Raw genomic sequence first — 14,435 nt, 5'->3', positions numbered from 1 at the left:
ATGCGTACTATCACATCAAAATTCACAGACGCTCCAGGAGATTTCTCCGCTTTCAGCTGGGGTCCAGTCATTTCCAGTTCAGAGCCCTGCCCTTTGGTCTCACTACAGCCCCCAGAGTGTTCACCAAATGCATGGCAGTGGTCACGGCTCACCTGAGACGTCAAGGATTCCAGGTGTTTCCGTATCTCGACGACTGGCTCCTGTCAGCCACCACCAGGCATCAGCTTATACAAGCCAGGGATTACACAATAGACCTTTGTTCTCATTTAGGCATCTCAATCAACTTTGAAAAGTCATCCTTATCGCCCTGCCAGTCTATTACCTTCATAGGCAAACTTAGACACTGTTCGGATGTCAGCTACCCTTACAGAACAAAGAGTTTCAGACATTCAGACTCATGTCAGGATCATTCTGGCCAGCAAGAAAGTACAGGCCAGAATGGTTCTAAAGGTATTAGGTCTCATGGCTGCGGCCATTACTCTTCTTCCCTGGCTCGATTCTACATGCGCCTCCTTCAGTGGATGCTGTTCACACAGTGGTCATACCAGCAACTCCTATGCGTCACCAGATTCTGGTGACACAGACATGCAAAGAACATCTTGCTTGGTGGATCACATCGTCTCAGGTTCACCAAGGCAGGTGCTTTGTACCCCGTCCCCGATAGCCACTGTCACCACGGATGCCTCCCTGATCGGGTGGGGGTCATTATCAGGGCAGGATGGTTCATGGGACGTGGCAACCGTTCGAGTACCATCTGCATATAAATGTCCTGGAGATGAGAGCAGTGCTTTTAACGTTGCAAGCCCTCAACGACTTTCTTCCCGTAGGGACAATTGCAGTCCACACAGACAACATGTCTGTAGTTTGGTATATCAACAAACAGGGCGGAACCAAGTCCTACCCCTTGTGTCGAGAAGCGCTCAGACTCTGGCAATGGGCGATCTCCTCTCATCGGTTTCTGGTAGCAACGCATATCCCTGGGAAAACCAACATTCTAGCGGACAGATTGAGCAGAGCTATTCTCATGCCTCACGAGTGGTCTCTCAAGCAATCCATAGCGGAAGAGATTTTTCTGGAATGGGGTCGTCCATGTTGCGATCTTTTTGCTACTCCCCAAAACAGCAAATGTCCAGACTTCTTCAGCCTCTTCCCTCTATCAGGCCATCCCCCCAGAGACGCTCTGACCCAGGATTGGCCCCAGGGACTTCTTTATGCCTTCCCCCCATTTCCTCTGATCCCTCAGGTCATCCAGAAAGCTACCGTTTTGAGAGCCAAATTGATTCTCATTGCCCCTTACTGGCCTCGACAAGTTTGGTTCCCGTTCCTCCATCATCACCTTTTGGTGCAACCGTGGCATCTGGACCCAGTGCCAGATCTACTGATTCACCAATCCGGTCAGCTGCACCGGTCAATCCCTTCTCTCAACCTCACAGCATGGTTGCTCCACTTCCTTCCCTAGCCAGGCTTCCTTTGATCTCTAACCCTGTTAGAGATATCATAGTAGCTTCACTAAAATCCTCTACCAGGAGGATTTACACGAGCAAATGGAACGTTTCTCTTATTGGGCTAAGGCCCAAAATATTGATCCTTTACTGCCCCTGTTCAGGCAGTTCTGGACTTCTTAGCAGAGATTTTTCATGCAGGCTCCTCTTCTTCCACAGTCAGAGTTCAGTTGGCTGCTATTTCTAATTTTCATGTTGGGATAGCAGATCATAATATTATGTCCCATAGGCTCTGCAGGGCCTTCTTGAAAGGAATATTCCTACTAAAGCCTCCAATCAGGAATCCTCCTCCTCAGTGGGATCTAAATTTAGTGCTGACATCCTTGATTCTTCCCCCCTTCGAGCCAGCTGTTTCTTGTTCCCTGAAATATCTTTCTTGGAAAACTTTATTCCTAGTGGCTATTACATCTGCCAGGAGGGTGTCTGAACTTCATGCTCTTTCGGTTCGACCCCCCTATTTGGTTTTTCACAAAGACAGAGTATCTTTGAGAACTAATCCATCATTTTTACCTAAGGTCGCTTCAAAAAACAATCTGAATCAATCCATTGATCTCCTGTATTTTTCCTAACTATTCAGATAGAGCTGAACAAAAGCTACATTATCTTGACGTCCACCGTCAGCTTAGATATTATTTGGACAGAACAAAAAAATTTAGGAAATCTGATCAACTTTTTGTTTCCTATGCGGATAATAAAAAAGGCCTTCCTGTTTCTAAAGTGACTTTGTCCAGATGGCTTTCTTCGGTCATCACTGAAATTTATACGATCAGGGGAAAATAGCTGTGCTCAAAGCCTAAAGCACATTCAACTAGGAGTTTAGCTACTTCTACAGCTTTTCAAGCTAGACTGCCTTTGGACACTATTTGTGCAGCGGCCACTTGGGCCACTCCTCACACTTTTGTTTCCCATTACAAATTGGACTTGGCCTCCAGGGACAGAGCCAGTTTTGGCTCTACAGTCCTCAAGAGTTTGTTCCATTGAGCCACCCAGGATAGAGGTGCTAGGACGCGTCCCATCAAGCAAGAATGAAGGCGAGATTGGCAACTTAACATTAAGTTATGTTCCTACCATAACGTTCCATGTTAGTTGTCTTCTCTCGCCTTCTTTCTTGCGACCCTCCCTCCTTCCCCCTGGCCTGGACAGACCTTGTATAAGAAACTATTATGCTAAAGACCATTCTAACCTGGTCCTTTTTCCATCTGCAAGTTTCTTCTTCCTTTGGGAAGTATTTTTATGCTTGGTGTTATTGCCCTTTGGTCAACAAACGAGATCTGGGTACTTCCTGCCTTGCATCATGGGATATGGGGCTGCCTCGAGCTGGTAAAAGGAGTTCTCGAGCTAAAGCAAGTGCCGAGTCGGAGCCGAGGGATCGGCTCCGAACCCATCAAGCAAGAAAGAAGGCGAGAGAAGACAACTAACATGGAACGTTATGGTAGGAACATAACTTCTTATTTACGCATACTGTTAATACTTTAATATTTGCTCATGTATCCTTATACTTTATTGTATTAATTTTATTGTCCTAACTTGGAGCTTAACTCCTCGGGCCTCTACTGAAAATGGACATGTATCCAGTTAGACTAGCCCAGTTAACAAATGTAAAATAAAAAAATAAAAAAAAAATAAAATAAAAATAAAATGTAAATCATTTAAATATAAACGTGTTAGTTTAGCTAATATGTAGTTCGTTTTTTTTTTACAATTTTTTATACTCGAATAGTAACACCACACCAGACAGTTAAAGTTCTGAATTTTAAAAAGAAATAAAATCACATATGGTATTAGTCAAGCAGTCTTTGTAAAACGAATGGCAGGGCAGTTAAATAAATAAAAAAATACTGAAATTCACATCACAAAAAGATGTAAGCTAATTATAAAATAATGTTTATTTATGTAGTATAAATGCATAGTTATACAAATCACAGATACTTATTATAATTCTAAGTGTTTTATAACTGCATTTTACTATCAAATTGCAAGTGTAGTAACAGATGATTAAAGGAAAAATGCTAAAAGGGTTAACTGTGGTCTACAGAGTCTGAAATGTGAGCTCAGACCTTCCTAGACTGGATAAATAGTTACAGGAAATGTTGGAAAGATAAGATAAAAAAACAAGACTGATTGCCAGACAAGTGGCTTGAGTTTTTCTAAAACATTATTGTTATTAAAACATAATTGTTAAATTCTCACATGCAACACTATTTGGTAATCATAATAAAATATCACAATTGTGTATATATGTCACTGATAATCTGTTTGCAAGTAAATGTTAAAAGTAAAAAAAAAAACCTCAGTTACATCAAGTACAGCCAGCAGATGGGCTATAGTATGCATACAGTTCAAATAAAGTATATAGGAGGGTACAAATACCTACTACTAGTAGTAGTAAACAGCAAAAGCTTTATAAAAAATTATCAAATCAGACAAAGGTCCATAGTTTGTTAGTAACATAATAAAGCAAATGTATAACCAAAGTGATGGGCTGACGTACGTTATTCTCACAGCGTAAAACAAATAAACAATACTGCAATACTACAGGGGGAGGGGTACTTTCACAGTTTTACAGTGACTGTGTGAGCAGTATTGCAAAAGGGTATAAAATAAAGCTACAGGAAGAAATAATATCTCATTCCTTCTTGACAATACTCTTTTAGGGGGAGGGGAAAACAGGCATCAGTGCATTAGAAATACTGGTAATCAGATTAAACCTGACAGGATAGAATATTTTACAAGTTGCTAATAGCTATTATGCTAATTATTATTGTATTGTTTAGTATTAAATTGTATCTATAACCTGTGAAACTGTAAAGCTATACAAGAGATGGTTTAACTTTGCTTTATTAATATGTTGGTATGCAAAAAGCATGAATGTTTCTAATTGTGTTGCCTTTGGTGGCAGTTCTACTAGTCCAAGATTCTGCTTGATGTTAATGTTACTAAATTTGTAGATTGGACTAAGTGTACGTTACAGTCTTTGTATGTACAAACACAGAAGAATTCAGTACAAATGAAATTAATGTCTAGCAATAAATATTTGTGGAGAACCATGTTTAAAAACATGGGTCCAGGGTACCTACTAGATTGAAATGCATGAGTAGCAGACAGTCTGTGTAGATATATACTGTACAGGACACATTGTAAAGTAACAAGTTTAAAAGTAAGTTGTAATTTTATTACTAATTGTAATTTTATCACTGGTTTCGAGTTGCAGCTTTATCACTGGTTTTTGGACCATCATTTTATCCAATACTAGTATTGGTTACCCCAGTTAGAGGAAAATTATATTAAAATATTGTACTCATACAGCTAATGGACTAATATGTACATAACATTCTTTAGTGTATAAATCATGTTTTTTTAATCCTCAAGTATTAAATATACTGAAATAATTACATTCAGATATGTATTACCAAGGTCTTTAATATGTTCACTTCAGTGTCAACCAAAGTGTTAATGGCTATTTCAGAGATATGGCCACAATGTTATGGTTAAAATGACATTGAAATTGTATATTTATAGCACTAAATAATGTTTGCAGTAGCACATAGTTCTTGTCTCTTATAGATATTAGTCTATGTCTAATCTTTTGATATAAAATGTTTAATAAAAGTAAAGAGTTAATTCAACAGTTAGAAAGAGTTAATGGAATAGTTCTAAGTAATAAATTAAATTCTCTAATTGCAAATGAATAAATTAATCAGGTTAAACCTAACGCAGACACAGGTCATAAATGATATAATGTTAAGTTGTCAATCTCGCCTTCATTCTTGCTTGATGGGTTCGGAGCCGATCCCTCGGCTCCGACTCGGCACTTGCTTTAGCTCGAGAACTCCTTTTACCAGCTCGAGGCAGCCCCATATCCCATGATGCAAGGCAGGAAGTACCCAGATCTCGTTGTCCGCCCGCTTGGGAGGTCTTCTCTTTACCAGCTCCTGGTAAGTAATTCACTTTTGTGACTTTTAAGCCCCTTTTAGTTAAAAACTATTTGTTTTGATAGTTTAACTTTAAATCTAACTTTTTCTGACAGAATTCCCTGTCTCTTTTAAATTTTTTTTTAGTCAGTTAGTTTCCCTATCCCATCCCCCCCCTGTTAGGGTGTGTGTGTTGGTATTTTGTACTAAATACCTTTTTGGTATTAGTTTTTTTATTTGGACTGGTGTGTGTGTGTTGTGTTAGGGCACCATGTCTAAAGAGAGGGTTTCAGGTTTTAAGAAGTGTGACTCGTGCTGTCAGAAGATGTCTCTGACAGACGGTCACACTTCTTGCCTGTACTGTTTGGGCCCTCTTCACCTGCAGGACTCCTGTGCTATTTGTCACTCCTTCAGCCAGAGAGTCCTGCAGGAGAGACGGAATAAGTTGATTCTCAGGGGCCTTCTTAAGCCGGAGGGCTCTCCGGCTAAGTCGGCCCCTCAAAAGTCAACTAAATCTGCCAAGACCCAGGCTTCTGTTTCTAAGCCTGTGGCCTCGGCTCCGACTCGTATAGAGTCGAGATCGGCTCGGCTGGAGCCGATTCTGATCCACTAAGCTTTCGCCCGATGGCTATCGGTGCGAATCTGCTGACCACTGTGGGGTCGGTTCCAACCGGCTCCGACACCCACGTAACGGCATCGGTGTCGGCTCCGATCGGCTCCGACACCCATGTGGCACAGGCATCGGTGTCGGCTCCGATCGGCTCCGACACCGTTACTTTGGTGGCTGTATCGGCTCCGGCTGGAGCCGATACATCGAGACGTTCTGTCGGCTCCGAGAAGTCGGTGCCGACAGGATCTGTAGTATCGGCTCCGATGGCCCATTCCAGGAAGAGGTCGAGGTCTCCTTCCTTGGAGCCGATACTTTCGGCTCCGGCCTCGCCTCTTCTATCGGAGCGGAGCCATCGGAGCCGATCTTCAAGGTCATCCAGGTTATCAGATCATGACCTCGAGAGAGTGGTCAGTAGATTGCTCAAGTCACAGGTACTGGCCCAAATGCTACACAGTCCGTCTCAGCAGACGACTGTTGGTCCACACCCCGTTACAGTTCCTCCTTCAACTCTACCCCAGAGCTTGGAGTTGGAGTCTTCGGGTTTGGTTACTGCTACGGCTGGAGGATGGATACCCCCTTCTGTTCCTTCAGCCCCTACTCTTATCTCCTCTTCCTTAGAGGGATTCGGTGGTCGGGCTTCCATGGTCTCCTCCGAGGGGGTGAGTGGCATCGGACCCTTGTCCGAGCCCGCTCTTCCCCTTGGAGCCTCGGCCTTGGTGAGCTCGGCTCCGACATCTGCCTCGAGACTTCCCTTCGGTGGCCCCTGGAGTTCCTAGCTCTTGAGCGGGCCTCTCGGACCTGCCTGGGAGGGGAGCATTCGAGGTGATGAAGAGTGTACTGGCCACTAGTATCAGTCAGCAGTCTCTTCCGTAGCTCCTCCCTCTATTGTACCTGTTGACATCTCTGCCACTTCTCTTGCTACAGGACCCAGAGATCCTCCGCCTCAGGTTTCCCCATTGGGAATTTCCCCCTCTTCCGAGGATTCTCCTGATGTTTCGGGAGATCCTCCTAGGAAGAGGACTTGTAAGAGGAAGCATGTAGACTCCCCGAGTCTGTCACCGGATACTGACTTTGATGAGTCAGAGGGATCCCTAGATCCCCCTCTGAGGATGTCTCCTTCTCAGACATCCTAGAACTTCTGAAACAGAGGGGAAACTGGCCCACCAACAATCCCTCCGAGGATGAGTCAGTATACCTAGAGGCGTTTGGATCTCGGCCCTCCACCTCCTGGGTGTCTCCGCCTTTCGACCCCCTGATGCAGGTTATTGCTCGAAAGGCGTGGACAGCTCCTGACTCTGTAGAGCCAGTCCCTAGGAGGCCTTCCAAATTTATAACTGCCCCTAGTGACAAACTATTCCTTACCAAGGGTGTCCCCGCTGATGCCATGGTGGTGGCTGCGCCACCAAAAGGAACTTGCAGATCCTTCTGTGCCCGTCCATCCTCCTAATAAGGACTCTAGGACCATGGATAGGTACGGCAAGCGGATGTTTTCCTCAGCGACCTTTGCTATGCGTTCGCTGAATTATCTTTGTCACCTCACCAGACTCCAGAGAGATATCCTGAAGGAGCTGGGAGAAGTAGTTCAGGATCCTACAGCTGCAGGGGCCCAAGAAAAGATTGCTTCGCAGCTAGGAACCCTCAATTCCATTGCTAACTCCTCCATGCGGCTAATATCTTATGCTGCTGATGGAGCGAGTAGAGCCGCAGGCACAGGTGTGGCTCTTAGACGCCAAGCCTGGATGCGGCTATGTGATTTTATGGATCCCTTTAAGGCGTCCTTCACAAATTCTCCCTTTGATGGGTCAGCTTTGTTTGGCCCTCAGGTGAAGGAAACCTTGACCAGGTGTGAGCAGGACGGCAAGACTCTTTCTGCTGTTGGAGTCCGTTTTTCCACCGCTTCTAGGCCTTATCCCAAAGGACAGAAGGGTGGGAAGATGTGGTTCCGTAAATCCCAAGGAGTCACGCCGGATTCACGTGGTCAGTTTACCCCTAGAGGCAGAGGGGGTAACAACAACAGACGCCGCTCTAGAGGCAGAGGGGGTCTGAAGAACCAGGGCAACAGGGAGTCTCTTCCTGAGCAGCCCTTTCAGCATCCCTGAGGTGTTGCCCGGCTGTCCCTCCTTGGAGGCAGTCGGGGGAAGACTATCGCTGTACCCAGAAGCCTGGCATTCCCTCACTCAAGACAGATGGGTACAGTCGATCATATCCAAGGGTTACATAATTCCTTTCGAGGAAAGTCCCTTCCCCTCAAGTTCCCTTCCAGATGTACCACCCGGTCTAAGGGACATTGCAGAGCTAGAAATCGCAAAACTACTGCAAAAAAGAGCCATTCAGCCAGTTACACTAGACCATTCAGAGCCCGGAATCTACTCAAGGTTCTTTTTGGTCCCCAAAAAGACGGGAGACTGGAGACCAATATTGGATCTCAGCAGACTCAACAAGTCTGTCAGGAAGACAAGAGTGCGAATGGTCACTCTTCAGTCAATTCTGCCCTTCTTACAGAAGGACAACTGGATGTGCTCAATAGATCTTCAGGATGCGTACTATCACATCAAAATTCACAGACGCTCCAGGAGATTTCTCCGCTTTCGGCTGGGGTCCAGTCATTTCCAGTTCAGAGCCCTGCCCTTTGGTCTCACTACAGCCCCCAGAGTGTTCACCAAATGCATGGCAGTGGTCACGGCTCACCTGAGACGTCAAGGATTCCAGGTGTTTCCGTATCTCGACGACTGGCTCCTGTCAGCCACCACCAGGCATCAACTTATACAAGCCAGGGATTACACAATAGACCTTTGTTCTCATTTAGGCATCTCAATCAACTTCGAAAAGTCATCCTTATCGCCCTGCCAGTCTATTACCTTCATAGGCGCAAACTTAGACACTGTTCGGATGTCAGCTACCCTTACAGAACAAAGAGTTTCAGACATTCAGACTCATGTCAGGATCATTCTGGCCAGCAAGAAAATACAGGCCAGAATGGTTCTAAAGGTATTAGGTCTCATGGCTGCGGCCATTACTCTTCTTCCCCTGGCTCGATTCTACATGCGCCTCCTTCAGTGGATGCTGTTCACACAGTGGTCATACCAGCAACTCCCTATGCGTCACCAGATTCTGGTGACACAGACATGCAAAGAACATCTTGCTTGGTGGATCACATCGTCTCAGGTTCACCAAGGCAGGTGCTTTGTACCCCCGTCCCCGATAGCCACTGTCACCACGGATGCCTCCCTGATCGGGTGGGGGGGGTCATTATCAGGGCAGGATGGTTCATGGGACGTGGCAACCGTTCGAGTACCATCTGCACATAAATGTCCTGGAGATGAGAGCAGTGCTTTTAACGTTGCAAGCCCTCAACGACTTTCTTCCCGTAGGGACAATTGCAGTCCACACAGACAACATGTCTGTAGTTTGGTATATCAACAAACAGGGCGGAACCAAGTCCTACCCCTTGTGTCGAGAAGCGCTCAGACTATGGCAATGGGCGATCTCCTCTCATCGGTTTCTGGTAGCAACGCATATCCCTGGGAAAACCAACATTCTAGCGGACAGATTGAGCAGAGCTATTCTCATGCCTCACGAGTGGTCTCTCAAGCAATCCATAGCGGAAGAGATTTTTCTGGAATGGGGTCCCATGTTGCGATCTTTTGCTACTCCCCAAAACAGCAAATGTCCAGACTTCTTCAGCCTCTTCCTCTATCAGGCCATCCCCCAGAGACGCTCTGACCCAGGATTGGCCCCAGGGACTTCTTTATGCCTTCCCCATTTCCTCTGATCCCTCAGGTCATCCAGAAAGCTACCGCTTTGAGAGCCAAATTGATTCTCATTGCCCCTTACTGGCCTCGACAAGTTTGGTTCCGTTCCTCCATCATCACCTTTTGGTGCAGCCGTGGCATCTGGACCCAGTGCCAGATCTACTGATTCACCAATCCGGTCAGCTGCACCGGTCAATCCCTTCTCTCAACCTCACAGCATGGTTGCTCCACTTCCTTCCCTAGCCAGGCTTCCTTTGATCTCTAACCCTGTTAGAGATATCATAGTAGCTTCACTAAAATCCTCTACCAGGAGGATTTACACGAGCAAATGGAACGTTTCTCTTATTGGGCTAAGGCCCAAAATATTGATCCTTTTACTGCCCCTGTTCAGGCAGTTCTGGACTTCTTAGCAGAGATTTTTCATGCAGGCTCCTCTTCTTCCACAGTCAGAGTTCAGTTGGCTGCTATTTCTAATTTTCATGTTGGGATAGCAGATCATAATATTATGTCCCATAGGCTCTGCAGGGCCTTCTTGAAAGGAATTTTCCTACTAAAGCCTCCAATCAGGAATCCTCCTCCTCAGTGGGATCTAAATTTAGTGCTGACATCCTTGATTCTTCCTCCCTTCGAGCCAGCTGTTTCTTGTTCCCTGAAATATCTTTCTTGGAAAACTTTATTTCTAGTGGCTATTACATCTGCCAGGAGGGTGTCTGAACTTCATGCTCTTTCGGTTCGACCCCCCTATTTGGTTTTTCACAAAGACAGAGTATCTTTGAGAACTAATCCATCATTTTTACCTAAGGTCGCTTCAAAAAACAATCTGAATCAATCCATTGATCTCCCTGTATTTTTTCCTAACTATTCAGATAGAGCTGAACAAAAGCTACATTATCTTGACGTCCACCGTCAGCTTAGATATTATTTGGACAGAACAAAAAAATTTAGGAAATCTGATCAACTTTTTGTTTCCTATGCGGATAATAAAAAAGGCCTTCCTGTTTCTAAAGTGACTTTATCCAGATGGCTTTCTTCGGTTATCACTGAAATTTATACGATCAGGGGAAAACAGCTGTGCTCAAAACCTAAAGCACATTCAACTAGGAGTTTAGCTACTTCTACAGCTTTTCAAGCTAGACTGCCTTTGGACACTATTTGTGCAGCGCCACTTGGGCCACTCCTCACACTTTTGTTTCCCATTACAAATTGGACTTGGCCTCCAGGGACAGAGCCAGTTTTGGCTCTACAGTCCTCAAGAGTTTGTTCCATTGAGCCACCCAGGATAGAGGTGCTAGGGACGCGGTCCCATCAAGCAAGAATGAAGGCGAGATTGACAACTTAACATTAAGAAGTTATGTTCCTACCATAACGTTCCATGTTAGTTGTCTTCTCGCCTTCTTTCTTGCGACCCTCCCTCCTTCCCCCTGGCCTGGACAGACCTTGTATAAGAAACTATTATGCTAAAGACCATTCTAATCTGGTCCTTTTTCCATCTGTAAGTTTCTTCTTCCTTTGGGAAGTATTTTTATGCTTGGTGTTATTGCCCTTTTGTCAACAAACGAGATCTGGGTACTTCCTGCCTTGCATCATGGGATATGGGGCTGCCTCGAGCTGGTAAAAGGAGTTCTCGAGCTAAAGCAAGTGCCGATTCGGAGCCGAGGGATCGGCTCCGAACCCATCAAGCAAGAAAGAAGGAGAGAGAAGACAACTAACATGGAACGTTATGGTAGGAACATAACTTCTTATTTTCACAGAATGGTCTACAAAAGATAAAGTTGTTAAATACATTCAGTTTTAGTAGTAATACGTGATATCATTGTATTAACTATGTAAAATTGCATTTTGACTTGTATCAAAAGAAGACTGAAAGTTTTGTTTCCTATAAAGTGTTTTGAGTATGTTTTAAAATAAAAAGAGGGAATTGTAAGAATATGCTCAACAATGTATTAAGGTTGAAAGTAATTCTGTTACAAATATGCAAAATAAATAAGGAATAAAATAAAGCTTGCTTAAATGTAGAAATAGAGTTTAGCAATATGTGATTAGCATCCATACTAAAATGACTGTGGCTTGGAAAATAAGGAATTTGCTTAATGACATGTTTTCCTACAGAATCAGTATGCATTTCACACTGTCAGCAAGAAAGCTGACCTCTTACAGACTTGGCAAGAATGTAAAAAAACAGGATGTATGCATTCCACATTGCCAATAAGAAAGTTAACCTGCGTCTGTAAATAATGGACAATAGGAAAACAATCTGTGCATGTTTCTATCATATGACATTGTTAAGCAAGGAAGTTTGAATGGTGCTTTTATCAAGTCAGCATTTTCTCAAGAAAAGACAATACAAGTACAGGATGAAAACATGCCTTTCTGCAAACACCAGCAAACAGATTTTCATACAAAGTCCAAAATAGAGTACCATGGAGGAAAATAGGCTGTAAAACTACTATAAAGAGACTATAGCAGATAACATTGTTCGAGATATTTTTTTGTATTCTATCTCTCTTATCATCCATGCTGTTTGAGAAGTACAGTAGAACAGTAACTAAAGCTACACCAGTAGTTCATGTGATTTGTTATAAAATGTTATTTATTGGTTACTGCTCAGAGTTTGGTGCTGCATCAGTGTATACTCTGCAAGTTTCTGTGGGCAACAGACTGTGATAACTAGATTTTGATTTCAGCAGAATCCAGCCAGCAAGACCTTAGTGTCTTAAGAAGACTTCGGATCCATCATAGTAAGCATCACAGTAACAGCACCCTGATTAGCACCTTGAAAATTATTTTTTCAGTTATGGAGGATTTCCCTACTCCTGCAGCTCTATCTATGTTAAGTACATATAATTTTATTTACTCTCTTTAAAGTCGTTCTTAAAATAATACACATAAAATTGTGCTTAGGGTGTGTTTATATACCAAGCATATCTGCAATGAAATGTGTATTTGTGTACTCTTTTGTTTTCTGTGTGAATTTTATTCCACAGAAGTTATATATCTCTTAAGCCTGATTTTATTATTGCATTTGGTAGTTTAAGTAACAGTATTGTCTTTAGAGGCTTCATGTCTTGATCTACTGAATTCTTACTATACGGCATTGATAAAATGTTTAAAATGCTTTCTACTTTATAATGGTTGCCTCTTTCTGATTTTAGGAAAAGTACTTGTACTCCATATTATTGAGTATTTGGAAGCTGTAACAGGACAGAAATGTGAAGAAGGAAAGCTGAAGATACTTTATGATATGCTGGATCCAGAAAGGAAAGGTGTCACTGTGGATTTATCAGCTTTTCATATTATCATGAAAAAATGGATTGCTGAATGCAGGGATGAAAAGTTAGTATTGTTAATAATGTATTTTTGTGTCTAGCATTAGCAAACATACACAAAATAAAATGGGGTTCTGTCCTTATGTTGCCTACATAATTATGTAATCAGGTGCCATATATTTTTTTAGCTATGACCATAGTCATGAAAATAATTGTCTGTTACACCAATACTGGAGATACCTTAGCTGGGAAAGCAGACTGGTCCTTGGACAGTTTTCAACCACAGTCCAGGCAACATGGCAAAAATTTAGATCTTGTATGATCCAGTCAGTTCACTTCAACCCCAGGACTAGTAGTCACAGCCAGAATTGTTTGGTACTTTTGAGAATCCTCCAGGCTGAAAATTCCTCCAAACACTCCCACAGTGTTCCACACCTCTCCTTCTCTCTAAATCATTGTTTTACTGCATATCAACAAGTATCAAAGAGTGTTCCCAGGCTCATATTTTTAAGATTGGAAGCTTGCCTATGTTTTTTTAATGATCGATTGGGTTGTGTTATTCAGATATTCTGAGCTGACCATTCTAGTCAGTTATATTGTATTTAACCCTTTTATTAAAACAATGGTTTGAGGGCGGCCGGAGTGGTGCAGTGGTTAGCGTTGCCGCCTCACAGCAAGAGGTTCTCCGGTTCGATTCTTGGCTGGGATGCCTTCTGTGTGGAGTTTGCATGTCCTCCCTGTGGTCGCATGGGTTTCCCCTGGGTACTCCGGTTTCCTCACACATCCCAAAGACATGCTGTAGGTGGATTGGACACTCCAAATTGGCCCTAGGTGTGAGTGTGTGCGTGCGTGTGCCTTCTGTAGAAGGTTGGGCGCCAGGCTGGCACCTTGGCACCGTAAAACTCCACTGCCAATCATGAGCAGACAGGTGATCTGCTGTGGCGACCCCTAACCGGGAAAAGCCGAAAGCAGAAGAAGATTAAAACAATGGTTTGAATTGTTGTGACAGTTTAGCCTGTTTGCTTTATTCAGTTTGATGTTTGTGTAGTTTATGGTGAATTTTCAGGGTTTCTTGGCTTGCTTTGAATTGGTGAAGTTATAGATAGGGTAAACGCTTCAAACTTTCACAAATGCAGTTAATGTGGACATAAAACTCCCCCTCAGAGCATGCACATCCTATGCGTACTGTACCTGGTGGCAGAGCATGTAAATGGCAACAGTGACATCTGTGAGACGTTTACCATATAAACCTTACAAAAGAGATGAAATAAGTTAATCTTAAAATGGTTGTTCTCCAATAACTCTGCTTTTTATTTTTTAACAGCAGGAAGAGAATAGGAGGGCTGACGAGGGTGAAGCAGATGTTGTAGTAGTATTTCCCCTACTTCTAAAGT

At 43.4% G+C, this 14,435-nt stretch overlaps 1 protein-coding gene across 1 annotated transcript in view; it reads left to right on the top strand.

The window, feature by feature from the left end:
• The window catches only part of LOC122791444 (protein KASH5-like), a 194,355-nt gene extending 180,794 nt beyond the window's left edge, over nucleotides 1–13,561 (top strand). Inside the window, exon 2 of the mRNA XM_044059188.1 lies at nucleotides 12,928–13,561. Within this exon, the coding sequence (XP_043915123.1) occupies nucleotides 12,928–13,142 (215 nt within the window). The 3' untranslated portion in view covers nucleotides 13,143–13,561. The remainder of the gene's footprint in view (nucleotides 1–12,927) is intronic.
• Nucleotides 13,562–14,435: the final 874 nt, after the last annotated feature.

The sequence above is a fragment of the Protopterus annectens genome, chromosome 17.part0 (genome assembly GCF_019279795.1).
Source record: "Protopterus annectens isolate FY-2018-M chromosome 17.part0, PAN1.0, whole genome shotgun sequence".
NCBI lineage: Eukaryota > Metazoa > Chordata > Ceratodontiformes > Protopteridae > Protopterus > Protopterus annectens.
This window is presented reverse-complemented; position numbering and strand designations above follow the sequence as displayed.